Genomic DNA, 26904 nt, shown 5'->3' with positions numbered 1-26904 from the left:
ATTTTTCCCTCTTTAGTCAACAAACTGTTTCAGAAAATACCATCTCTTGTTACAATAAACACAGAAATCGTGGCATAGTTTTTACTCTTTAACTCCAAGTACATCTTATAACAGATGTATTACGAAACATGGCAAGAAGCACAGCAACAAGAAGAGGGGTAAAAACAAAATTGGTACTTAATCATTTGCTATAAAACAAGGGATCTCACAGCCAATCCCACATCCAAAGATTTCAAAGACAATTTCTTAAAATATGTAATACAAATATTTTTATCAACCAGCACTAGAAAAATAAAGAAAAATCTTCACAAGAATAATTTATTAGGAAAAACAAAAACAAAAGATTGATTTTTGGCATGTAAGTAAATCACAAAGTCAAAATATTTGTCTGTTCCTTACCTTGACAATATTCAAAGTTCCCCTTTTTCCGGCAGTCACCTATTACTAAACTCAGTGCTCTCCAAGTGTTTCTTTTGACAGATATCATTCTCCACCAATCGCTCTGCTAATTTCCTCTCTCCTTTTCTGACTGGGACAGATATTATGTTCACCAGCCCAGAGATCAATCTTTTCTATTGACAACAACAAAGGGAAAAAAAACGCATATATCACAACCAGTCTGAAGTATTTACACCCATCTACTTAAAATACTAGGCCAGTTTTGTTTAAGAAACAGATACAAGCCCTTCTAAATTTTAGAAAAATCCAAAACAACTCCCATTTTCTGATTTCCTCCAAGGCTCTAAATCCTCCAATCATCTTGACTCAAAGCGGGATACTACTCTTCTTTCCTCAAGTTGGGTCTAAAACATACATATATCAATATCTTAAAAGAACACATTAGATTTTACCTGTTTTATTTTTTACAAATTAATCTGTCAGTTATAGTTTCTTCAGAAAATGCTTTTAGACACTGCGTTTTTTGTTGTGGTTTCTTTTTTTTTTTTTGGAATTTTACATGCAAGTTAAATCGTGTTTCCAAACAACGTGATATCCCCATTGTTTCACTGTTCTGAAATTTACATACTGCCATCATTCGAAACAACTGATAGCGGTAACTAATCATCTTTATGCAACCAACCAGTTTGAAAATATTAGTAACAGCAATTGTTAGTGAATCGTTTCACCAAATAAACCAACTTCTACTGCTTTTTATTTTTCCCTAAAGCAATCCAGAGAGCCTCATTTGTCCTCCTGGATCTGTCAGGCTTACCGTTCGTTCGTTCATTCATTCCCAAACACCCACTATTTATTACTCACCTACTATTACTAGTACCACCACTGCTCTGAATAGAACAAGTATTACTATTTAGTTCTAATAATCCATGAGATATAAATCCACCACAATCATATGCACATAAAGCAATAACTCAATAAATGCAAAAGCATAGGTTTATAAAAGCAGTCTCAAAATATTACTAAGGCTATTATTGCCATTTTTTAAGAGACCAAACTATTCCCCAGAAATGGAAATTGGTGACTATACATGCTCTAATGTACATAAATAAATTAAAAAAGCAAATGCCCTTTATATACAAAATTATGACTCGTCTATCATGTAATCAGTTCTCATTCTTAATGGCAAAATTTAAATATATATATATATTGCAAACAGAAGATACATAAGTACTATTGGGAAAAAAGAAGAAAATGGATACTTTTCTTAGATTCGGGTATGATTTCTGATATTTAGTGCCTCAACAACATCAACAAAAAGCACTGGAGAGCCTGATACAGTAAATCCTACCTATGTGGGCCATATTGAAAAATCTCCATTAAACAAATGAAGGAAGCCAAGTACATACAAATCCCCTAGAGACTAAGTCTTTTTCCTTCTTCTCATGACTGCTAAACACCAGACTACTGTCTGGGTTTATTATCAGAAATGGTATAGTGGGTCTCAGTTTTGAGGCACATAAAACTACCATGTGGATAAACTTTTATAAGATAAATCTCTCAATTATAACTGATCTCCCAGTATAGAATATATTGTTTCACTTTTTAACTTCACATGTGTCTGTTTTAATCAGAGTATTCTGAAGTGAATGGAGAAAAGTTGGCAGGAAGATGGTGTTACAAAGTATTTCCAGTGTACATGTTTTTCTTAAATGTTAACATGGCATACAAATATACATTCAGGTAATATACAATGTAAACCTCAAGTTACCCCTGAGGATTCTTCCTACTCAACAATTCTTATATATGAAACATTACATCAGTCAATAAGATAATTCACTTAAAAAAAAAAAAACAGGGGCGCTAAGATTTGGATTTCTCAAAATAATGATTGGAGTATTACTTTGTGCTTCATACCTCCAACACAATAAATGGTCTTTTGATATAAAATAACAATAAAATGAGTAATGGTAATGAGTACTAAAGCATACACATTTGGATTATTTGTGATACTTACACACTAAAGTCTATATCACATGCAACTGAAATTTCTCTATCTTTAATATTGCTTTGTTCCAACCCTCAGCCATTAAATCTGCAAAAATCTCATTATGAAGCGAACATACACTGAGACCAGTTTAAAAGCTAAACTCTACCAAGAGTAGAATGCCTCAAACAATTTGTAGTTCTACAAGAGTGTTATTAAAAAGGCTCAACATGTTGTATTACCATGGAAATTGTGGAAAACATACATTCCCAAACAAATATTACTTTTTCTCAATGGTATGAAGTAATGAAAACCACATGTGTAAATCTGCGATCCGTGCAGTAGTTCAAGCTGCAGCTAATAGAAAATACAGAAAGTGAACTCTGCTATATAAAGGATTCTTGTTACAGAAATATAATGTGAAAACCAGATGCAGACAGAAACTCTTAATCACAGATGGGAATGTAATCACTGGCACACAGAATACTTTTTTGATCAATCTTAACCATATGTGCAATGTATTTATTTTCTAAGGAATGCAATAACTTGAGAGAACCTTCTATTTGAATTCAGTTAACCTCATATTTATAATGCTTTTATCTTACTCCCCCATCCCTTCAATGTGTACACTGAGCCAAGGTTTTAAAAGGAAGAGTTGCTGGCCTTGGCAAATCCTTCTTGTATCAGTTTATCTTTCAAAGTTTTAATAGGATGTAAAAGACTACACACATCAGACTCAACCTCAAAAGCGATCAAGTGCAGTTCCCCATTACTGTGTTTCTCAATCACTGCCAGGAATCCCTTCACTGCCTAAACACATTTCTCTTTAGAATTACATCAACATTTGGGGCATTTTTTCCTTTAGTAAATAAGACATAGCTATTCCAAAAATGAAGATTTAACACACCTCTATTTATCAGTCTGAAGTGAATCAACTCTTAATTTTTCTGTTTCCTTTTCACAAAAACATCTTGTAACATAAAGACCGTCCCTTTACTTTAATAAAAGTACAATTAGTTTTCTGTTCCACAAAAGGAACCCGCGATATCATAACCAACTTAGAAAACATTTTATCTCAGTAAGCACAGCCCCTAGTACTGGGATGTATAACCTACACCTGTCAAGGCCTCCACAATCTCATTTGTAGGACAATTCTATATCCCCCTGCTTTGAAACAGCCTCACTTAGGACTACATTCAACTTCTAACAGGAAATGACTGGGACACTGTTATTTGACTGTCCCTTACCAGAGGCACCCCACTCCAGTACTCTTGCCTGGAAAATCTCATGGACGGAGGAGCCTGGTAGGCTGCAGTCCATGGGGTCACTAAGAGTCGGACACGGCTGAGCAACTTCACTTTCACTTTTCACTTTCATGCATTGGAGGAGGAAATGGTAATCCACTCCAGTGTTCTTGCCTGGAGAATCCCAGGGACACGGGAGCCTGGTGGGCTGCCGTCTCTGGGGTCACACAGAGTCGGACACGACTGAAGCGACTTAGCAGCAGCAGCAGCAGCAGCACCATCAGAGGTCACATGAACTAAATTTCAATACTCCAACTGCACAAGATTCCTTCAGCTTCTATGACATATACCCATCCTGAGTCTCCTCCTTTCTTCTAACTCTTCACCCCCTGATATATGCATAGATACACACAGTCCTTCTTCTCGCCTCATTCTGACATTCAAGACCCACTATGATTTGACACTAATCTGCACCTTTTCAGCCTCTGCTCCATCCATCCCCTTAGAGGGTGCGGCTCTTCAGTGGATAAACTCCCATAGAACGCAACATCTCATCTTTATGGATTTGTCCATTAACTCCTCCAGACTAGTAGATGACTAGCTTCTTCTCAACTCAGGTTTCCCTCAAGTGTAACCTCAGAGACGGTCTCCCTCCTGTCCAAAGTAAAGTCTCTCCACTACCAGAAGCACCCCCCACCATTCTCTCCAATGTTGGTTTTTTAATTGTCTTCACTGAATTTAACACTATGGTGAATAATCTTACAACTGTTTCTATTGTATGCCTCCTACTCCTAAACTATAAGGTCTATTAGAGCAGGGGTCTTGTCTCTTTTGCTCATTACTCTATCTTCCATACTTCAAACTTTACTTGCCACCTAAAGAGAATGAAAGAGATGAATTTCACCTAATGAAATGCTATAAAGGTCCAATTCACACCCAATGACCATCACAAACATTTCCGAGAACTCTTCAAGGCCTACAATCATTCTTTCTTCTTTAAATTGTAACAGCATTTATGGTCTATATCAGGCTGGGCAACCTTTATCTTCCAGAAACTGGTCATACAAGCCCATTCCCATCAATACGGTACAAACACAGGCCGCTATGGAAATCACGCAGGGCGTCCACAGCTGAGAAGCCAGCCCTTCCTCCCAGAATAAGCACTAGGAAACCACGATTAAGGACTGCAAGTAGCATTAAGTCCATACAACCTTTAAGGTTGTTACGCATACACTTATCCCCCAGTTGAGTTTACCAAGTGGGCTTCCTGCTCTGGAAAGGGATCCCATCTTATTCTCCTTCTGTCTTCAGACCTTCAGTTCAGTTCAGTGCAGTCGCTTAGTCGTGTCTGACTCTTTGCGACCCCATGAATTGCAGCCCTCCAGGCCTCCCTGTTCATCACCATACCTTGATGCAACGTATGCATTTTGTTGTAACGGCCATGAGAGGGGCCAGGTTTAATCAACAGTCTTCAAGCCCAGTGCCTGACTCATAGAAGGAGTTCACTCAATACTGACTGAGGGAACAAAGGAATAAAAGATAACTTATGCTACCTTGTCTTTCTTCCAGCTTCTTCCTCTTATTGTGATAAAGCACTATTTTAAAATGCTTCAGATACTTTAAAATATTTTAAAATACTTCAGTATTTAAAGATTAAAAAAATCAAACAGAAGGCAGGTGACTGATCTATGAATTATTTTTAGTTAAGGTGACAACATAGGATAAATAAGTTAACAAACCAGGCAACTGAAAATAGTAGGAAGCTCTAAAATTTCTCCTCTGATATAGATATAATCTTCAATAAAATAAAATCTCCTAAAATGACTCTTTCTTAGCTACACTGACCACTTAGAAGCCCACTCCACACAGATGGACTGGAATTTCAGGTCTTAACACTTATGAGCTATTTGACCTTGAAACAAGTCACTTAACCTTTCTAAGCTTTAGATGTAAATCTCTACAACAGGATGATTATACCTAACTCACCAGGATGAAAGAAGAGACAATCAATTGAGAGCAGAAAGGAGGCAATACCTATTTTAATATTATCATTTAAAGCATTAAAAGCACTAGGTCACAATTCAAAAATGACCTAGTGTAATCACAAAAATCTTTTCTGATCAGTCAACACCACCAAAATATGTGGACGTAAGCTGCAGGTCCCTAAACATTTTGCAGTGGAAAAAAATAAACCACCACAAGCTAATGTTTCATGATTCTTTTCCTCATCTAATTTCATCTGTGAAGATCAAGATCATCTAGAGGATAAGCAAAGAGAGAACCAATTATTTCCAAAGATTGGTTTCTCCACATAAAGGCATCTGTTCCATCCCGGAAACTTCCACACAAAAGAAAAACAAGACTGTGAAAGTATATGCATTTGTGGTTGATGGCCACACGGCTAAAAAAAACATCTGTGTTTGTCCAACTGCAAATATGGTCTGGTTGCTGCTGTTCCTCAACAGCTGATCTCTCTCTCTTTCCTTTCTTTCCTTTCTTTTCTCCCTCTCTCCTTGCCTCAGAAACACGTAAAGCTGTTGCTATAGTTCTGTACTCCAAACGGTAACTTTTCTAAGCACAGTGAGAAGTTTTGACAATTTTCCATTTTAATTCCCAACTGCAGTCTCTGTGGCTGGCTCTGTCCATGGGTAAAAAGAATGGGACGTTAGGATTTGATGACTTCCAACAGAGCGGTAGTGAGCTCTAGAACAGAGAAGCCTGGGAGTCAGAAAACCTTGGTTCAGACCTCAGCCCACCACTCAGGCAGGGTGATCTCTCGGGCAGGCGAGGAAGCCTCTAGGAGTGACTTGCAAATGAGCTCACTCGCAGGTGAGCATTAAACAAGGCAACGTGTGATCGGCACTCCATGAAGGCCTTCACTGGACCTCCTCCCCCACATACATCTGGCAAATTGAGAGAGACAGGGAGAAGGAGTTAGAGTACTCAGGAGAAGTGCTCAGCCTGAGATCTGTCCAGAAAACAGACATGGCAACCCAAGGAAGCACCAACAGGAGCCCCTAGCACCTAAGGGGTCAAAGGGGGGCTTGGGAGAAGGAAAGCTGGGAGTCACAAAGATGGTTTTTAGCCTTGCTGGGTCCCTGACCCAAGGGACAGCTCCAGCTCAGAAATATGTGCATGCATACAACGTTCTGTGTATAATTTCAGGGAGCTCATCCTTTACACAAAGTACAATTATGAGCCATAGGGTAAAAAAAGAAAGAAAACAGGTTAAGATGTGCATTTACGAACACACAGGTTACTTAAGCACTTCAGATTGCCCAGGGCTGCTATCCATGGGAGTGCTTTTTGGTTGCTAAAACTTAAAGGTAAAATATGGTGGCAATAAACTGTACATTCTATGACAAGAGAACACAATAAAAAGGGGCCAAGGCGGGAAAGGACTGGGAAAGATATGACATGATCTTGCAAACAAAGATTTCACTTTGGTCTTAGCAATGAAATATTTGAGGACAGTATTAAGTAAATAACTGGAATTCAAGGTAGGAACTGTCACCAAACATTTACTAAAGCATCAAGAAGTACCTCCAACTGTTCCAGGCTCCGACCTTTAAGGAGTTTACAGATCAGGAGAGAAGTCTGAATCACACAGATAGCAGAAAAATGTTAGATGCGATAAACTCTATCTTTGAAGAAGAGATAGAAGGTATCTTCTTCAAGGAGATCAAACCAGTCCATCCTAAATGAAACCAGTCCTGAATATTCACTGCAAGGAATGATGCTGAAGCTCCAATACTTTGGCCACCTGATGCAAAGGACTGACTCATTGAAAAAGCCCCTGATGCTGGGCAAGCTTGAAGGCAGGAGAAGTGAGGGGCAGAGGATGAGATGGTTGGATGGCATCATTGACTCTATGGACATGAGTTTGAGCAAGCTCTGGGAGCTGGTGATGGACAGGGACTGTGTGACTGAACTGAACTGACTTGAAGAAGAGAGTTCATGGAAATTTGAATAGTTTTATTAGCAAGAGAGGAGAGCACAAAGCGGACCCTGTAGAAACAAGTCTTAATTAAGGCTGAGGTGAGGAAGGTTAGCAAATCAGGGGCACTGTCTGACTTGAACATCTGTATATCCCCCAGGCAGTAAACAGGACCACACTCTCCATTAAGTATTTGTTGAGTGAAGGTGACTAAGAAGGAACAGCCACACAGAGGGGAAGATACTACAGGGGGCTTCCGGAAGAGAGTGGTGGCCAGTTCGAGAGTGGTCAAGTCAGATGCCAAGCACAAGCAAGTCTTTCTGAAATGGTACTGCGCTTCGCACACATCATCTCACGCAATCCACTGGACAACCTTATGGGTCACGCCATTACTATCCAGCTGAGAATTATTTTCAGATGAAGAATAGGAGTTTCAACAAGTGGCAAAGCACTGGGGAGTTGGGTGTTTTCACTTCTCCACTTGACTGCTTTCTAGTAGAGAAGAGAAGGGCCTCACCTTTCCCCTAGGAAGGGCAGAATCCCAGAACCATCCATCCCAAGCTGATGCTACGGTCTCTAACTTTACAGTGAGTGAAACAGATACAAGGTCTGCAAAACACTCAGAAGACCAAGAGACATGCAACAAAAATTCTCCTTCCAACCACCAATGCCTCAGCCCCACTTTCTTCCCATAGTGCAGTGCAAGTCGCTCAGTCGTGTCCGACTCTTTGTGACCCCATGGACTATACAGTCCATGGAACTCTCCAGGCCAGAATACTGAAGCGGGTAGCGTTTCCCTTCTGCAGGGGATCTTCCCAACCCAGGGAGCGAACCTAGGTCTCGGGCATTACAGGAAGATTTTTTACCAGCTGAGCCACAAGGGAAGCCCAAGAATACTGGAGTGGGTAGCCTATCCTTTCTCCAGTGGATCTTCCCGACCCAGGAATCAAACCAGGGTCTCCTACATTCCAGGCAGATTCTTTACCAACTGAGCTATCAGGGCAGCCCCTTCTTCCCATAAAGCAAATACTATTATCAGATTCATATGCACACTTCTCCCACAAATGGAAGCTTTTGTATTTCTTTTGTACTACCTTTTTTATACAAAAGTAGCATACTATATATACATTGCTCCCTGCTTTTTTTCATTTCACAGTATATCTCAGGAATGATTCATATTAACATGTATAAACTGGTCTCATTATTTTAAGAAAAAAGTCTTAAAGATTCAATTCTGACAGCTTTTATCCACAAACTCTGATTTTAGTTTAAGTTCAAAGTGTAAAAAGAATTGCCAGTGTTTTCAAATTAAACAATACAAGGTGAAAGTCCCTGAAATAACATTATATTGGTGAACCAGACCCTGAAAGTCCTACATTTTGTTGTTGTTGTTTTCTCCAGTAACTAAAATTCTTTAAATAGGGGGGACAATTAACAGTGAGCAATTTAATCACAAGAATTGAATACTGCCCCTTAACATATAAAAGGGATTCCTTTACTTTTCCAATAGGAGGCCTCCATTATAAATCAAAAGACTGTGATCCCACCCATGATAGTATTTCATTTACAGTCTGCTGACTGTGAAACACACAAAGATGAGTATATCAATTTTAGTAATATTTAAATTCTTTTGTTCATCTAACTTAATGTGTATTTGGAAAATGTCACTGCGTGAAAAAAGTATTTGATCTGCAGACAAAGATTGGAGTACTGAATGAATGAAGGTAGGTTCAAAGGCCCCCTTGAAACTCCCACCCCCCAGGATACTGAGGACAGAGTCTGAGACACACTGCTGCATAATAAGCATAGCCCCCGCCCTGCCATCACCTCCTCCTTGACTCCTTACACTCTGGTCCCTGCTTTTTCTCCTTTACATATTAGAATTCAAAGAAATGTTTATAAATTATTCCCTAAACAAAAGGCTAATGCTTGAGATACTTAAAACAGATAGGCTGCTCTGGTGGAAAGTTAAAGGTCCAGATCTAGCCCTCCTGATCACATTTTATTCTTCCAGGTAGCCTGCAAAATGGAAGAACACTCAAAAAACAGTTTTGAAATCCATGCAAGGAGCCAAAGCACAGAGGGAGCCAAGTCCCAGGACAATCAGTAATCTATCCTCCATGCAAGCACTACTCTTTGAGGAAAATCTACCAAGTGACAGCCCCATTAACATTTCCCAAAGTAGCTGGACCACAAGAGATACTCAGTTGGGTTCTGAGGCTGCTTTCTGGAGGCTGTGACTGTATGAGTCTATGAAGGGTAAGTAAACTGTCCCTTAAACTCTATAGCTCAGTTTGTAAAGAATCTGCCTGCAATGTGGGAGATCCCAGTTCGATTCCTGGGTCAGGAAGATCCCCTGGAGAATGGATAGGCTACCCACTCCAGTATTCTTGGGCTTCCCTTGTGGCTCAACTGGTAAAGAATCTGCCTGCAATGTGGGAGACCCGGGTTCGATCCTTGAGTTGGGAAGATCCCCTAGAGAAGGAAAAGGCTACCCACTGCAGTGTTCTGGCCTGGGGTCACAAAGGGACACGACTGAGCGACTTTCATTTCACTTCACTGCCCAAATTCTGGCAAGGTAAATACAATGGACATCGAATCTGAGTTGTCATTACTTCCCCCTCTCTAAATTCAGCCATATCCAAGTACTAATTATTTTTCTTTGCAATGTCTCTAGCATCTGCCTATTCCTCCTTATCCCACAAACCCATTCCTGGCCATTCTTCTATAAATATCTAACATTTAAACTACTGCAAAGTCAGTTCCCTACCTGGCCTTGGTCTTCCCTCATTCCATCCACGCCAATCTGGCCCACCAGAATCAGACCAAGTCTTCAGAAACACAACTTTAACTGGGTCCATGATTTCCTGTTGCCTTTTTATTTTTTCTGCTCTGGTTTTATTAAGGTCTATTTTACCATGGCATTCTTTGATCGAGCGACAGATATACACTATCATGGGTGAGACAGACAGCTGGTAGGAAGCTGCTGTGAAGCCCAGGAACCTCAGCTGGGTACTCGGTGACACCTAGACAATGGAACGGGGGCCAGGATGGGAGGGGGGTCCACGTGGGAGGGGACACGTGTACATGTAGCTGATTCACTTCCCTGGACAGTGGAAACTAACGCAACATCGTAAAGCAATTATACTCCAATTTAAAAAAAAAAGTCCAACTAGAAAACCTAATATAGAGAGCATCTGTGATAAAGAACAGAACTATTCTGGTTTCACGGTGCTAAGAGGATGAACAATCTGGGCAGCCTCCATACCACTTCCCAATCCTAAGGGGTCCCACTAGACACAGAAGTTTTTTTAAACTTCTGGTTTTCTGAGAAGACAAAGCTTAAATCAAATAGTAGTCCAAACATTTATGATCTGGCAGCTTATTTCCCAAGCCTCACCCAAGGGTCCTTTTTGCTGGATCCACATTAATTTATTCTCTTCTCTACCTCTACCCACCCCACCCAACACACCTCTCCCAAGACCTTTTCCAATCACCATTCTTACTTTATAACTGCCCATAACCCCATTACAATAACATCGCCTTGATAAATCCTACCTCTGTTAAAACAAACTTAAAATTTCAATTCACTCCTAAATCTCATTTATTATACCATTTAACCAGCAAATAACAAAGCCTCTTCAACTTTTGTAGCTATTTGATTTGTCCTGAGTGGGTTTATCATTCAACGGGAACTGGGTCTACTACCTGTTCTGTATCTGTAATATAGAAAGCATTTGTGATAAAGAATAGAAAAATTCTGGTTTCACAGCGCTCAGGGCCTGAACCCGAACTGGGCAGCCTCCACGCCACCTCTCAATCCTATGGTAGTATATGGAAAAGTACTGCTACTTTATTTCAGGTTTACAACCAAAAGCAAAAACCTTAATTTTCTTTCAAATATTCTAAAAGGTTTCATTACCAAGGCTACCCAAACAACATATGCCTTTAAGACAGTCAAATTAGCTTTAATGGGTTGCTCACTTTATTGCTTTTCATTTATGTTTTTCTCTGATATTTTACACCCACTTTCCCTAGCCAATTCAAAGCTTGACGTGGATAAGTCAATGGCAACTGATCACATTTACTTTCCATTTAGACCTGAACGCACCTAACCTACCCTGATTCAGACAAAAGGATTTGAATTCATTCTCCACATTTGTTTCCCATCAGAGGTCAAGTGTGGATATCATTTCTAAATAAACCTAGCTAGAGATGAGAATGAAAATGTGTGACAGGTAGGCAAAGAGGTTTGGCAATAAAGAATACTTGCCTGACACATGATAAAAGTTATAGAATTCTAACATCACTTGAACACTTTCACAGGAAAGAAGGATTACTATATCAGTCTGATAAACACCACAGTTCCAGTCCCAATATCATCTGCTGTTCTTCCCAGCTGTGTTTGCTCATCACTGTGTACATAACATATGCATAGATTCAGAAAATAAACTAGCAGTCTTTCATGACCTGTCTTACAGCTCACATCTTTCTGTATGTTCAGGTTAGGGGAAGGGGTATAGTACATCTAGTTCTAACAAAGTAGAGCAACCAGCTTCCTAAGACCTTGTATTTAAAGCACAGTTTGCACCATGCTTACTACAGTGTTCAGTAGGAGATGACTTCCCAATTGCTGATATTGCACATGCCAAGTTAGATGTGCATTTGAAATGCTTGCAGCAATGCTGCTGTGCTAGCTCCCTGGCACAACCCTTAAGCCAGTCTTTGCGGGTACCATCATCTACTTTCCTAATACCTCTCTCATCTCTGACCTGCATGTCCCAGGACGTCCCAAACACTAACATCAGCTAATTTTTTCTCCTGGAGCTCTAATAGAGCTGGCCACAGCTAAGCTCATCAATGGTCTGGCAACGTCTCCTCTGTCATTAGTGGCCCCATAACTCTGGATAGCTTATCTTTAGACAAACTGCCATGACATCTCCTGGTAACATTTTCTCTATTATTTCTCTGATGTAGTATTCAATTCAGTCAAGTCAGGTCTCAACAGTTCACTGCATACATACTTTTAAGACATTCACCTTTATGGCAAAGAACTTGAATTTGGCCTCCCACCAAATTTCAAATGCCAACGCAAAAACTTTCTACAACCTATGAAGCAACAGTGGTTCCTGTGGTTTCCATTTCTAGAGACGCATGAACCTCATGTAACTTCCATGTCCTTCCTCGTAAACAGCAGAAGTTTCCACTGCCATCCTGAATGATGACAAAGGACTTAATCAAATCAGAAGTATAAAAATGTAATAGTTCTGAAATTCCAAAGAAATCCAGCCCAGGTTCATGATTAGTAGCTTCACAAATTAGCATTAAACTTTTAACAAGGTCCATTTTTTAAGTCAAAGTACAAAAATCAGGGTCATTGGTAGTCACTGGGCTCTCCATCACTTTTAGAAGCAACAGCAGACTGTTCCTTCAGACAACAGATAGCTTCTTGGTCTTTTGCACTTAACATCTGATTCCTAGGCAAAAATGATAAGGTGCCCTTGTTGGTTTAAACAAGCCATTACTTACCAGGTTCTCTCCAAAAAATGGTTTAAAGAGATCATTTTCTAAATCTCCAGTGACTTGGGTCCAAACCTTGAGACTGTGGGGTGCAGGAAAAGCCTGGTAAGCACTAAAGTGAGCCTTTAGTTCCTCAGCCCTAGCCCCAGGCACCAAGTTCACCTTAGGTGAGGTGAGGGGCAAGTATACAGGCTGTTTTATTTGTGCAAGACCTAAAATGTTTTAGTTCCTTCTCACTCTGTAGAAAGATTCTTTCCTCCATCACTCACCTCTGAAAAGACTGTAGTAACAACTAAAATCTCAGACAATCATCTGAGATCCAGGATGGCTATTAGAAAAGTGGCACAGTCTTCCCCACACCTCTTCTTTACAACGAACAGTGGGGAGCTGAGGACATTCTGCACTGATTCTGTTTCCCAGTGATATGCAGATTAGTAGTACCCCCAACTCAGAAATGAAAATATACGGATTTGTTTTTTCATTTTCTTAACCACAGGAAATTCCTGAAAGCCTACTCGTAATATGCTATGTAGACCTGTATAGATGAGAGCTGGGAAGCCTCGTGATCAAAGAGTCTGCCCATCATTTGCTCCTGAAGCTGGAGTGCACCCGAGGCCACCCAGCAAGTCAGTGACCGAACTGGAAGGGGAACCTCAGTTTGCCTGTCCCGGGGAATGCACACACACGAGATCCTTCGTTTCCTAACAGAGTGCTTTATGCTACATAATCAGTTGTAAGTTCAAGATGGTCCAGACTCCCTCTCCTCTTAGTCGTGACGAGGAAGTGGACCCAGCCAACTGGGAGATGCTGAGATGGAGTAGAGTGAGCAAACTGCCTGAGACGGGTCAAGCCGCAGGGACTAAGAACACGGAGCCGAAGACGGCCCTGGAGTGCTGAACGAGACCAGCAGAGGGAGAGGTCCCAAGGCTGCACCAGGAAGGTGGCATTCTGATGACAGAACAGCATTCAGTCATGGAAAAACCTGCATCAGGAGGATGAGGGATACAGAGTGCATAAGCGTGCTAAGTCGCTTTAGTCGTGTCCAGCTCTTTGCGATCCCATGGACCGTAGCCCACCAGGCTCCTCTGGCCATGGGATTCTCCAGGCAAGAATACTGGCGTGGGTTGCCAAGTCCTCCTCCAGGGGATCTTCCTGACCCAGGGATCGCACCTGCATCTCTTATGTCTCCTGCATTGGCAGATGGTTCTTTACCACTAGCGCCCCCTGGGAAGGGGCACACAGAGTGGCATACATTTGGGCATATCCTAGGATATCTGCTAGCTGGGAGCCTACTCTGATTCCTAGGTTGGGGGCAAGGGCAAACGTAAGGAAAACCGTGGATGTATAGGTCATGACTGCTGAAGAGCACATAAAGCCCAGTATTCAGAGAATATGTCTCTGTTAGAACTTGGGAACAGAGCAGGTAATTAAATTTGGGGAACATAAGGAAACCTCAGTTTTCCAAATTGGAGCAAAAGGTCAAAGCAGAAGAGCAACTAAAGCTAGTTTTAGAGTGATGGACTGTATCTCTTTGAAACGAAGAAAGTGAAATGCTGGTTAACCATTTAGTTAAAATCAGTGAGGACACTATCTGTGAAGGTGAGCGCCAGGCTCACAGTAGCTCCCTAATGTCTGTCGGCTTCTCTACCTTCTCCCAAGACGAACAACTAGGTGGCAGCCCTCGAACGCCTCGAAGCCCCGGGTTAAAAGATGACTGCATCTAGTCAATCACGTTCCATAAGGCACTGGGAGGTGTTCAGACTGTTGGACACAGGACAGGAAAGCTTTACACCTGTACTCTCCACAGTCAGCAAGAGCTGTAGCCTAGAGACCCTATTCACCCAAGTACAGACTTGTCTCAGGGACCCTGATCAATATGGAGCCCACAAAAACCAACCTGTTTCATGAGTTCCGTTATACAGGTAACCTCAATTAGAACTATCAAAGCAGAGGGACTTGAAGTAGGTCTCTTACAGTTAGGGAAAATGGTAGTGGTTCTAAGCAAGACTGATGGTTTTAAGCGTTTTCAAACAAAAGTATCTCACACCTTAAACCTCAACCACAGGGCATTACTTTCTCAGCGGTTCTGATACAAAAGCCTGAACATCACTCGATAAAGTACGGACATTCTGAAAAGAGTCACAGGAAGCTCTTTCCTGCTCATGTCATATAAGGTACTGAGGCTTTAACACCGATTGTGGTTCAACACAGAAACGACACACTAGAAGGCCATATAGAAAATGATGGGGCTGTGTCTGTGAAATAAACCTTCTTCACTGATACACGACTCCGGTGACATCTCTCGAGAGTGGCAAAGTGCTTGGGGCTATACCAGAGAATATACCCACCAAGGAATATACCCAGATCTCTGAAATTATGCCAGCAACAACATGCCACAACTGGGCTTCAAACTGGAAATTACATTCTTTATAAGAATTATTCTCAGTTGTACATGTGCTCACAAGTATATACAATGCTGTTCTTCAAAAAACCTCTTTTTTCGACTGGTGTTTCAGAAGAAACATTTGTTAATATCAAATATGCTAATGTGTCACAGTTTCTGTTTTCCCTTGTATCCATTCTGAAGATATTCTCAGTTTATCTTTGAAGAGTGAGTGTGTCTGGCAATTGAAGTGTGAAGGTACTAGCTATATAGCCTCTAAATGATCCAAAGCAGTGATCATGCCTCACCCTAGACAAATTACTATACCACAAGTCCACCCAACTGCAATTGTGGATGGAGTCAATATTAAACCTGATCCAAATTTTATAGGTCTTCCTTCTACCTTAATTCTCTATGTCCAGTTTTGCATGACTAGTATTGCCATTTATTTTCTTTCTGTAGGGATAAAGTATTATTTTTATTATTGTTATTCATGTTAGAGTTCTTTTTAATTAATATTGAGTAATTTTTTAAACATGTCTTTCCTAGAAATGTCACTAGTAAAATGCATCCAATTTTTCTCTAATGTGGTGCTTTCCCTGTCCATAAAACTTATTTGATTAGCAGTACTATAGAAGCTAAAGCTTTTGTATGCAGGCACTCAAGCATAATTTAATCATTTTATTTAAGCATGAAAAAAATTATTCTGAAAGCCCTGTTAGGTAAAATATCCCTGATTAATTTAAACTTACATTTACAGGTATATTAAAGGTGAAATAAATCACAGAATGCCCAGTATGCAATGGAATAGTGTTAACTTTGTTATAATAGTCAGCAATAAGTTAAAAATTGCAGTATTAGAGAATGTAAGGAATAACTCTCTCAATTTAAGTAACTTAATTTAAGCAAGTTATTTTAAAATAAATTTTGTTTTATGTGAAACCATTTTATATTACAAGGATTTCCACCTATGGAAATCTCTTTCATAGTCAAACGAGATGAGGTCCTAATTGCATAATACCATTTATCTGCTGAGGATAAAAGTGCCAACAAATGAAAATGCACATTAGGCAAGAGATTGTCAGAATATAAAATTGTCTTTTTTTTTTTTAATTTTTTTTTTGTTTTTTTGTTTTTAAATAACCCACTCACATTAACAAAAGACTGCAGTAGCTTCCAAATTATAGGCTGTTATTTTTAGTGGAAGTAGTTCAATATTCATATTGGAGCAGATGTAGCAGTTTAACAAAACAGCTCTTCAAATCCTGCACAAATTGAAAACAGGAAAACTGATTGCATTTTCTCTTATCACTTTCCTTTTCTGAATTGACACTTTTGGCCTTCTGAAAATTTACACATGGCTTTCATCTCAACAGCACCTGCTGATCAAACAGAAACCTAACATTTTCATGAAAATGGTATAAAGGACTAGTTTTGTTCAAAATGTTGTAAAGGGCATCAATTGCCTAACCTGATGACAAGAACTGCTGGGTATAAGGCATATTCATAATAGTTTTATATTTTCACTAAACTTTAAAAAAATACATTAAGTCCCTTCTGGTTTTTCCCATGTTCACTTTTCATACAATTCAAATTTCTTTGACTCAAGGTCTGCCTAAAACTGTTTTATTATGCAAAGACTATGCAAAATGTGTAAAAGGGTAGATTACACTAAGACATAGAATACTGAGTATTTTCTCTGTCACTCTTAGAATACACATGTTTTATCTATCCATACTGCTTCCTATTCAGTCACAGGAATGTAAAATACACACATTCTGCTTTCATATTCCACCCACAGAAAAAGGAAAGCCAGACCCTCTTTTTGAAGGGGACTTACACATTTCTTTAAACAGATACAGATTCAGCAGGTGCTTGAATATCCCCAACTGGAGAGAAATGGATGTCACCTGAGCACAACCTATCTGAATGACGCGACCAACCCATTCAATGTAAATTTCTCTGGGAAGGTAAAGGTGAAGCTTGAAAATGGGTATTCCTATATGTAAAATACAAGGACTGAGAGCTAAGGAGCTCCTCAGATTTTCAAATAGAACTATATCACATATTTATCTGTTACACCTAAGTGAAATTAAAGATGTCCCTAAGAAATGTTCTCTGTCAGTTTACTAGCAAAAGAACTCTACCCTTCTGAAGGATTCCAGGCTGTCTATTCCCATTCTGCCTGGGTGACAAGGTAACCCCAGGCAGAAATGACATACAGTAAATATATGTGCCACTCCGGCCAGCTGGACTGTGAATTTCAGTGTCTCATCATGCTCACTGAGGTAAGAGCAAACCTGAAACGTCAATATGTTCAGTCAACGGAAGTGAAATAATGGGGCTCTATTGTCTTACCCAATCGATCTGCTGCTGTCAACAAGGAAACATGCCCCCCTGCCTTCAAACAAATTTTAATTAGGCTCTTAGTTACTGGATCATATTTACCTATGAAAATAGTTATCCTGACTATGTGTAGGAAGCAAAACAATTGTTTTTCCCACTTTTACCCATTTTAAAAACCTTTTAAAGTTGATACTGTAATCTTTAAACACACTCAACTGTATTAAACATGTTTTAAATTAAACAGGTTTATTAAATATTTTAAAATTATTTTCATTTTAAACGTATTCCAACGGGGGGGGGTAAATCCCATAGTTTAAATTCAACATGCAAATCTACCTTACAGTCTTGATTTTTGTTCCCTCTGGACCTAGTTGAAATCATACTACAAAATCAACTAATTCCACATTAAAAGTAGGTTTCATTTGCTCCTCTCACTCATCCAAGTACTACCATTAGCATCAATTCACCACCCATTCAAAACATGTCACACCGAACCAAACACAAATGATCAATTCCAAAAGCCTCAACCGATTTTGCTCGGTTTATCAATCCTACAAATAAGGGGTAAATGAAACTCTTGTTATAAGAAGAGAGACGGTGCTAAGGAGGGCAGGAGGTGGGGGTGAAAAGAATATAAGGCATTCAAGCCATTGCGATTTTCCCTTAAGTTCTACAGACTTTGAATGCAAAGAAGGGACACAAGTCTCACCTTAACATCAAAATAAAATGGAACTAATCAAGTTGTTAAGCAGCTTCTTCTTTCCCCTCTTCATCCAAAGGCTTCAGCATCCCATCAATACCGTAATCCATTGTTCCCCCCCCCACCCCCCCCCTTTATCCAATCTCCTTTAAACCTATTTAGAATGGCAAAAAAAAAAAAAACGAAACCCAAGGAAAGATAAGGCCCTCCGGTAATCTCACCTCGGTGAGTCCTGTCTGGATAGCAGAGGTGATGGGAGATAGCGGCCAGGCCAGGGCTGATGCCTGCTCCTCACCCCACACAACAAAAGGGAGATTCTCTTTCCTCCCTCTGCTAATCTTGAAATGTAAATTCTCTCCGCCAGCTAAGAGGAGCGACAGATAACGTGGTACATCTTTACTTCTCCCGGTCTTATCGACTTCTGAATCGTTTGGGAAGGGGGAGAGGAAAAGAGAAAGGCCGCCTCCCCGCGCCCCCCTGCATCCCGCCCCCCACCCCTCCCCTCCTCCCGGCCCGCCCCCCGGCCCCCGGCCCCCCCGGCCGCCGAGATTACCTTCTGGCAAAGCAGCGCAGGAGAGGCGGCCGCCGCAGCGCAGGCGGCCCCCGGACCGCGGCTTTGTATTCATTAAACACACATCGGAGCTTATCAGAAGTCAGAGGCTTGTCGGGATGGCACATTGTGTGTGAGTGAGTGTGCGGGCGCACGAGGGAGCCGAGCGGAGCCGGCGTGCATCGGGGTGATTACAATATCAGCAGGGCCCAGATGGAGGCAGGAAAATAAACAGAGGGTGCGTGTGAGACGGCGCGGGAGAGGCAGGGGAAGCGGGAGAGAGAGAGGGGGGACCGGAGACGCGGGCTGCAGCGCAGGAGCAGGGACCGGCAGGGCAGGGGCGGGGGGTTCGGGGGGCAAGGGGGCGAGCGAGGCGCCCCCAGGCTGGCCGAAGCTGACCTGTCTCCCCCCTACCCCAGTCTGTCCCCACCCGGAGAGAGAGCGGGGGGAATCCAGACTAGCAAACTGCCTTTTTCCCTTGCTCCGGGGATGGCGGACGGGGGCATCCGGGATGCGAACATTCCGGGAGGTTCTGTCAAGGTCAGAGGGGCACCCAGAGCCCGCTTTTTGCAGGAGCTTAACAACGAGACAGTCACCGTGTGACCTCCATCCAGACAGACCCAAGTTGCCCAGCAAACCCAGGGAGTCCTCACGGGCAGCGATACAGCCCTTCCCGACCGACCTCAAGTGGGAGTTCTCGTCCCTTTCTTGGCTGGCTCCAAGACTAGATTCCAGCCCCCTGCCCACATCCACAGAGATGGCTGTGAGGCGGATACAAACGCTGGCATCTCCCTGGGCTTGTCAAGGTGGTCCCAGCGGAAACCTCGCGTGGCCAGCGGCACCGGGAGAGGACGCACTTGTGACTGGGAGCTACAGGTGACTCCCAGACACCTGCTCCACCTCCAGAAACTGCCGGCGGTGGGGGCTCCTCGTGTGTACATCTGAGAGTCTGTTTTGGAGGTGGGAATTTGAAATCGAGGCAATCAATCCCGGCTTGAGCTTGCCTCCGCAGCTCTTCCCCCCACCCTAGATCCGGGAAATCAATCAGACACCAAGCAGGGAGCTAGCGCTCCTCCCAGTCCAGAGTGCCTCTTCCACCCCCATCAGGGTCTGCAGGGAGGTACACCTGAGTGGTCTCCTGGGAGCCCCCTTTCCCCTTTTAAATGCACCCGTCAGCCAACGTGTACGTCTGATCAGATCCTTAATGGAGTGCAAATAATGCAGCAAAGAAGGTTATTTTATTGGGGGGGGGGGCGGAGAGGGAGTATTTGGTCATGTTGCATTTCAAGGCACTGAAGCTTAGTTAAGAAGCTCATGTCAGTATGAAGAGTGAGTTCAGAATAAAGAAGCCAACAAACTCCAGAGCTGTTCCTGACATACACTGTAGCCCCTGCTGCAGTGAAACTTCAGACTGTAAAACAGTTTATGCATGGGGGCTCGATAGTTTGGGGTGAGGGGGAATAAGGCTAGTGATTAGAGAAAAACACCAACACCAAAGTGTAAGAGACCTAGCAAGCCACCTCTGAGAGGAGACAAATCTGAAGAAGACCTTAAGAAAATCAGGAGAGGCAGGGGTCACAAAGAGGGGTCCAACTGAGCCCCTGAACCAGAACAGCAAACTGCTGAATCAAGCACTCCCCACCAAACCACTTGGATCCACTGCTCAAAACGTTTTATGAGCAGTGGATCCTCTGGCCCCCAAGCTCCCACCACCCCAAGAAAACAATTAAGGGAAACCTGATAGGTCAGGTAAAGTGCAAAAAGCTAGGCATTGGTGGAGGAAGGGTATGTGTGAAAAATCTTGTCAGGCAATGAATGTCAGATGAAAAGGGCTCTGCCACAATCCACCAGTAATCCAATCATGTGGAAAACCTCGGGGTATCACTGAGAAGAGAAGGAGGTACTACTTCTCTGTAAATCTTCAAAAAGTGAGCAGGTTCAATAGTTATAGAAGGGTGCAAAGAGAGGGAGGAGGCCATTTGGCAGGAAATGTTACCAAATCGAGTGCACTCTAAATGAGTGAAATCTGTCATTCTTACATGTTTTAAATGTAACAACAGACTTCTAGAGTATCATTATAGCTCTCATAAAGGGTCACCTTTCACTTTTTCTCTAGCTGCTATAGAAACCTGCATTCAGGATAACCAGGTGCAATCACATATACCTGCCCCTTTATTACATATTAGTTAGATCAGTTTGGACAAAGACTACAGACACATGTTTATAAATGCAATGCAACTCTAGGAAGTAAAAAATACATCTTAGAAACACCAACTGATTTTTCCATTACATGCGCTTTGAAAAAATGCTATTTATAAAACAAACAAAGCCGGACTACTTCCACAGAAAAGGCTTACATTTTTCTTTAAAAAGCATCCAGACACTGAAGGTATGAAGAAAACTGCACAAAAGCTTATCTGCCAATGTTCTTGTTTTGTAAAGGCATACTATTTCTATTAATACCTTGTTTGTTCACTGACTTTTGGCTCACAGTTACAGAAAAGATCAACCAATTCTCAAATGGGAAGAATCCATGACTTTCTTCCAAAGCAAACACTTTGCTGCAAAGCTTTCAATTTAGAAAAAAGCAATATAATAATCAAGAACAATCATAGAATAAGTGTACAACAGGAAGTGGTTTCTATAATCACAGCTGTCTTAAAGGCCAGGCTGGAGACTAGAAATCTTAATTTCAACTAGTTCTTTTCTTAATAATAGGTTACCTTCCTATAAAAGCAAGAAGTCCATCTGTCTCAAGCAGATAAGTTTTGAAGCATTAATTCAGATAAAAATCTAGCATTTGCTTTGAGTATGTGAATTCTAGTGTGCTATAATGTGAGAATTCCAACATATGACCATTATGGCATAATATCTCATTGCTCAGCTTGTCATTATTTCATTTGTAATTCTTATGTTAATTATGTTCATAATTACTATAAACAGATGTGGTAGAGATTCATGTGACCTTTTATTGCAGAATGAATTCCTCACTCATTTTGCTTTAATTTCTCATGTATGTGAAACTGAAATGCAAAAAAAAAAGCTTTTGGATTTCCTAATGCTTTATATGCATAAGTTAAAACCTACCTTCTAGTTCATCTGCATTTCAAAATACTAGAATATTCTTAACATTTAAGCTGCTTTACAGCACATTTTAAAATTGCACACTGAATCTCACTGCTGCTCACTAAATTGTAGCTATGGATGCCAAACAAAGACTAGCATCCGTGTCTAAGTTGTTTGTCTTTCTTTTTTTTTTTTTAATATCAAAGGTTAATGCAGCAGAATTGTGCTTCAAAACCAAGTACCCAGCAGCTACATAGCAATTTATTCACTCATAACTCAACCATCACCCTCTTTACATAAAACACATTTACAATAAAATCTGTATGGATTTCATTAGCTGAAAACCTCCTCGAATTTCATTTCTTTGGCCCTAATCTATAATTAGTGTGGACAGACAGGTGCAAACCCTTCTCTTCTACAGATGGCTACTGGAAATGGTGCAAAGTAGCTCCTTCTGTTTAAACAACACAGAGATAACCTGCTCTGTCTTATCACTTACAATTACCTCCATTAAACTGAACTAATGTTTGCTTTAATAAAATGTTCACTGTTCTTTAAACATTATTTAGGAACTCTTATATTAATGGCTGTAAAAAAGTGAAGTTGGAACGTGTCTCTTTAGATAATAAAAAATAACTTATTCTGGATGAAATGTTCTCATTGATGGATAATATTCTGAGGTTCACAAAGGTATTTTAGTTGACTTAATATTTGTCAGTTACTTTGCATAAAAGGGTCAAATATGGTGTTTTTAAAAGGCATCTTGGTGACAAATTATTTAACAAGTAAAGAAATTCAGAACTATGAAATGTTTAATTTCTTTATCATAGATTTTAACTTACTGAACTCCTAAAATCCTAGGTTGTCTTCACAGAGTATTTATGTTAACCTAATTTTATGTATTTGTTTAACTTCTGATGGATTCTGAAAGTTGTATGAAGGCATCATTTTAAGGCACATTTTAAAAATTAACCATGCGTGCAGTGCACTCTGTAAGCACACGGTTAAAAATAACACCGTTTGATACTAAATAACCTCTACAAAGCCAGAGATCACTTCTCCCTGCTTCTGCTATCAATAAAGTCTGTGGGTCACTAGATGATGAATAAGGTGTCCCTAAAACAAAGAACTTTTAAATGTCCAAACAACAAATAGCTTTTCTCACTGAACCTACACAACTTACAGTAATAGACTCCAGTAAAATGCAACTGAATCGTTTTTTTTCACATGCAAATCCTGCAGGTGCCAATTTTTGAGACTGCTTTGCTATGAAGGGCTATGCTGCCTGCATAAAACCTCAATGAAGAAGGGTTTGCATTCAGTGCCTGTCAGCTGATGTTCATATCAAAGAAGTGAGAAACAGGATTTGACAGTGAAGAATGTCCTAACCTGACAACAACTGACCAGCATTCCTATTGGAAGCATTTCTTTCTCATGATCCCTTTTCAATGTTGGAAAAAAAGAAAAGTTTTTTTTTTTTTTACAATAAAATAAGCTTCTATTTTTATAATAAAATAAATGATAATGGCACCTTACATTTGTGTACTTCTTTCCTATTTATGAAGTGTTCTTTCATCTGCAAATATTTATACTAACACCCTGGATGGAAGAATTCATCCTTAAAATCTAGCATCAAGAACAATATTTTACTTTTCTTCAGAAAGGGAAAATTGTAAAAATATAAAGCTGCAATCTTGTAGCTGCAACATGTCCTCTCCTACCATTTCCAGCAGCTTGCAACTTGATAGGGCAGTTTGCATTGTACTACAAGAAGAATGTGTCTTATTAGGAAAGCCCTTTTAAGGATCATTTTTAAATCAAATTATTAGCAGATATTAGTGAGTCACAGGGACTAAAGCTATAAAGCAAAATAGTATTTCAAAGATTTCTGGTCTGCTTTGAGCTGTCCAAACATTAAAGAAAAAATGCACCATTTTTTCCACTTCTTTTATTAGATATGAACTGGACACTGGAGAAACTCCATACTCAAACTCTCCCACTCAGTATTTAGCATTTCAAATAAAGCGACTGCTGTCTAAATGGTTTACAAAAAATTATGAATGCTTACACAAAGTCTTCTAACATAAAGTTCTTCTCTTAGTATGATCGCAGATAAAGTCAGCTTTTATACACCCAGAATGAGCCTGATTCCTTGATTATTTCATGGAAATTCTTTCTTTTGAAAGAATAGGCCAAAGAAATGCTAAATACAGTACAGATAAAGCAATGTTAGACTTCAACTTCCTCAGTATCCTTCCTGGCTGCAAAAAATGCCTAGGTCAAACACTGGGTGAGACTGTCAGCTGTCCCTTTAAAAATAACCACCCATAAAAAGAAAGAAAAAGAAAATCAGACTGTCCCATGCATGCTACCTGAAAGCCCCTATAATATTAAAACTAGAATTGACATTAAGAATAAACAATGGGGAAAGATCCAGAGAATCATAAATTTGCTTCTCTTTGTACACATCACATCTGACATAAGCATCTGGGTTTGGTCCAGGATGGTTTAAGAAACAATTCTGTTTATTCACATTTCTAAGGAACTGTATGACAGGAGAGACTGGGTACAACAAAACGCTCACGTGGTCCAGGCAAAAGGCTGCAAAAAACTAAAGAAGACCCCCAACACTAACGGTTTATCACTGAAAAGCTGATCAATTTGTATTCTAGCGAGTGTGGACTCACTGGGCACAGACCCAGGTTCCCTCTCATTCTAAGCAAAGGGAGGGTTATGACAATCAAAGCCACTGGGTGCACGTAAAAATGGGACACATGTTTAAAAGGAGACGGGGGTGGGGGGGGGGGGCGGGGGGGGGGCGGGACCTGTAAAACAGATTTCAGTTCACACAGAAGGTAGAAAAAGAAAACGCCTTGGTCAGCAACCCAACCTTTATCAGGGGATATATCAATGTGCAGCTGCTGTGGGCAGCCATTTATATCAAGGCCCTGGGCAGATTAATTAGAGGGAGCGAAGTTAAAATTTCAAGGGGGCCAGGAGTGACATGAAGCACACCACGTTGCTCTGGAGTGGCCTCCCCCCAACTCCTGACCTTCACTCCCCGGCCCTGGACTTTGGGACCTGGTCTTCAGGAGCTCCTCCGCGGGGGACACTGGCTATTCCTGCAAGGGACACTCTGGTGCCAGGCTGAGGCGAGTTGGGCTTTAAGATGCCCAGATCTTGAAGAATAGCTGTGCTCAAAAGATTTCAACCGCCACGACGCTTTGCAAGGAATAAGGAAAACAAGGACTGCAAGGCTCCGCAGCCAAATTCTCCAAACTTGAAAAGCGCGCGGGGGGGGGGGGGGCGCCTGGGGCTATTTTTAGTAACAGTCTGGGTTCACATCCTACTTCCTGGAATCTGTACTCAAACTTTTCCAAGGGTTGACTTACCCCACCCCAACCTCCATAAAAACTTTCAACAACAACAAAAAAAAACGGATTTAAGCACCTTGTACCCACCGAATTGTCTTTCCTAAGGGGGGTCCTGGCCAGCGTCAGATGCGCCCAGGGAGAGGGTTCTGGGTGCACCGATCACCCCAGTCCTTTCTGTCCCCCCAAAGAGAGCGCTGGGGCCGGGTAAACGAATTGCTTCCCCGGGACGCAGCTTTCCGTCTGGGCTCCGCCTGGCGGGGGCTCCGTTGCCGAGCACAGGGCTCCCCATTCTGAAGAGGAGACAGGCGCCCCCATCGAGGCTGCGCAAGGAACCCCCAAAGGGCCAGGGCGCCGGAGCCCCCGGCGCGCGGAGGTCTGGGCCGCGGGGACGCTGCCCACCCAGCCCGGGCGGCAAAGCCCTAAAGCCCGTCGCGGATGCCAGTCGGATCTAGAGACCTCACTAGAGTTCGGGGGCGGCGGGCTTGGCCTGTCTTCCAAGGGCTTCCCACCCAAGCACCCCGCGTGCCCAAGAAGACCAGGGCGGGTTCGCAGGGTGGGCACAAAGCGCCCGGGGACTGCTCTAAGGACCCCGACCGCAGGCGCCACCGGGTCTCAAAAGTTAAGATTCCTCCTCCTCTCTTGATGCCAGAGCTAAGTTTTCCCACCATCAAAAGCAGACTTTCCAGTTTAAAAAAATATTAGAAAAAGAAAAAAGAAATGAGGGTCCAACGCCACCTGCCACCCTCACCCTGGGTACCTTGCCCAGGGGTTCGGTCGGGGGTGGGTGGTGGGAATAAGTATGATCTTCCAGCTCTCACATTGTCTTGATGGAGAGAAAAGAAAACGGGGAGCAGCAGTGCGGAGAATCTGAGCGTGAAAACGGCACCCCTGGCTGCCCCGTGAAGTTCAGTGTCACCGCAGCGGGCAGCGACTCTCGAGGCTCCTCTTCGCCCCGCTGCGTGGCTCTACCCTAGTTCAGCGACGGGGAAAGCCCGGAGCCTCCCGGCTGAACAACCCAAACGAAGGGGACAGTCACCAGAATGAGAATTAATAGCAACAACCAGGGCACCCCCCACCCCGGTGCCCCCAGTCCCCGCCCGCCCGCGGGCACTTACACTGCACAGGGCCGGAGAGTCCCACCATCCGCCACCGGCTCCGAGGTGCCAGGAAAACTTGCCGTCTTCTCGGCCGGCCCGCGGGGCGAGGGGCCGAGGGCGCGGCGCCTCTCCTGGCCCCCGGAGGGCCGGCGCGTCCAGGACCGCGGGCCCGCGCGCGCGCTCGCCGCGAGAGCGCCGGTCACCGCGAGCCGCGGGGCGAGGAGCCCGGGGGTCGGGGCCGCCGGCCAGACGCCGCCTCCACACGGAGCAGCCCCGGACGCGCGGCGCGCCGCTCCTCCCTCCC

The 26904-nt window shown here is 42.1% G+C and overlaps 1 protein-coding gene across 4 annotated transcripts in view; it reads right to left on the bottom strand.

Annotated features, from left to right (window-relative positions):
• Nucleotides 1-26742, bottom strand: part of RUNX1T1 (RUNX1 partner transcriptional co-repressor 1) — a 152918-nt gene extending 126176 nt beyond the window's left edge. Inside the window, exons 1-2 of one of the 4 annotated variants that reach the window (XM_040261097.1) lie at nucleotides 18735-18892; nucleotides 400-572 (exon numbers count right to left, since the gene is read on the bottom strand). In XM_040261097.1, coding sequence (XP_040117031.1) covers nucleotides 400-487 — 88 coding nt within the window. In that variant the 5' untranslated portion in view covers nucleotides 488-572; nucleotides 18735-18892. Of the gene's footprint in view, nucleotides 1-399; nucleotides 9907-18734; nucleotides 18893-26618 lie in introns of those variants that run through there. The other 3 variants (XM_040261099.1, XM_040261101.1, XM_040261098.1) reach the window with 3 other exon arrangements.
• Nucleotides 26743-26904: the final 162 nt, after the last annotated feature.

This window comes from Oryx dammah, unplaced genomic scaffold, assembly GCF_014754425.2.
Source record: "Oryx dammah isolate SB20612 unplaced genomic scaffold, SCBI_Odam_1.1 HiC_scaffold_19, whole genome shotgun sequence".
Classification (NCBI taxonomy): Eukaryota; Metazoa; Chordata; class Mammalia; order Artiodactyla; family Bovidae; genus Oryx; species Oryx dammah.
The sequence above is the reverse complement of the archived record's forward strand: the minus strand, read 5'-3'. Positions and strand labels throughout refer to the sequence as shown.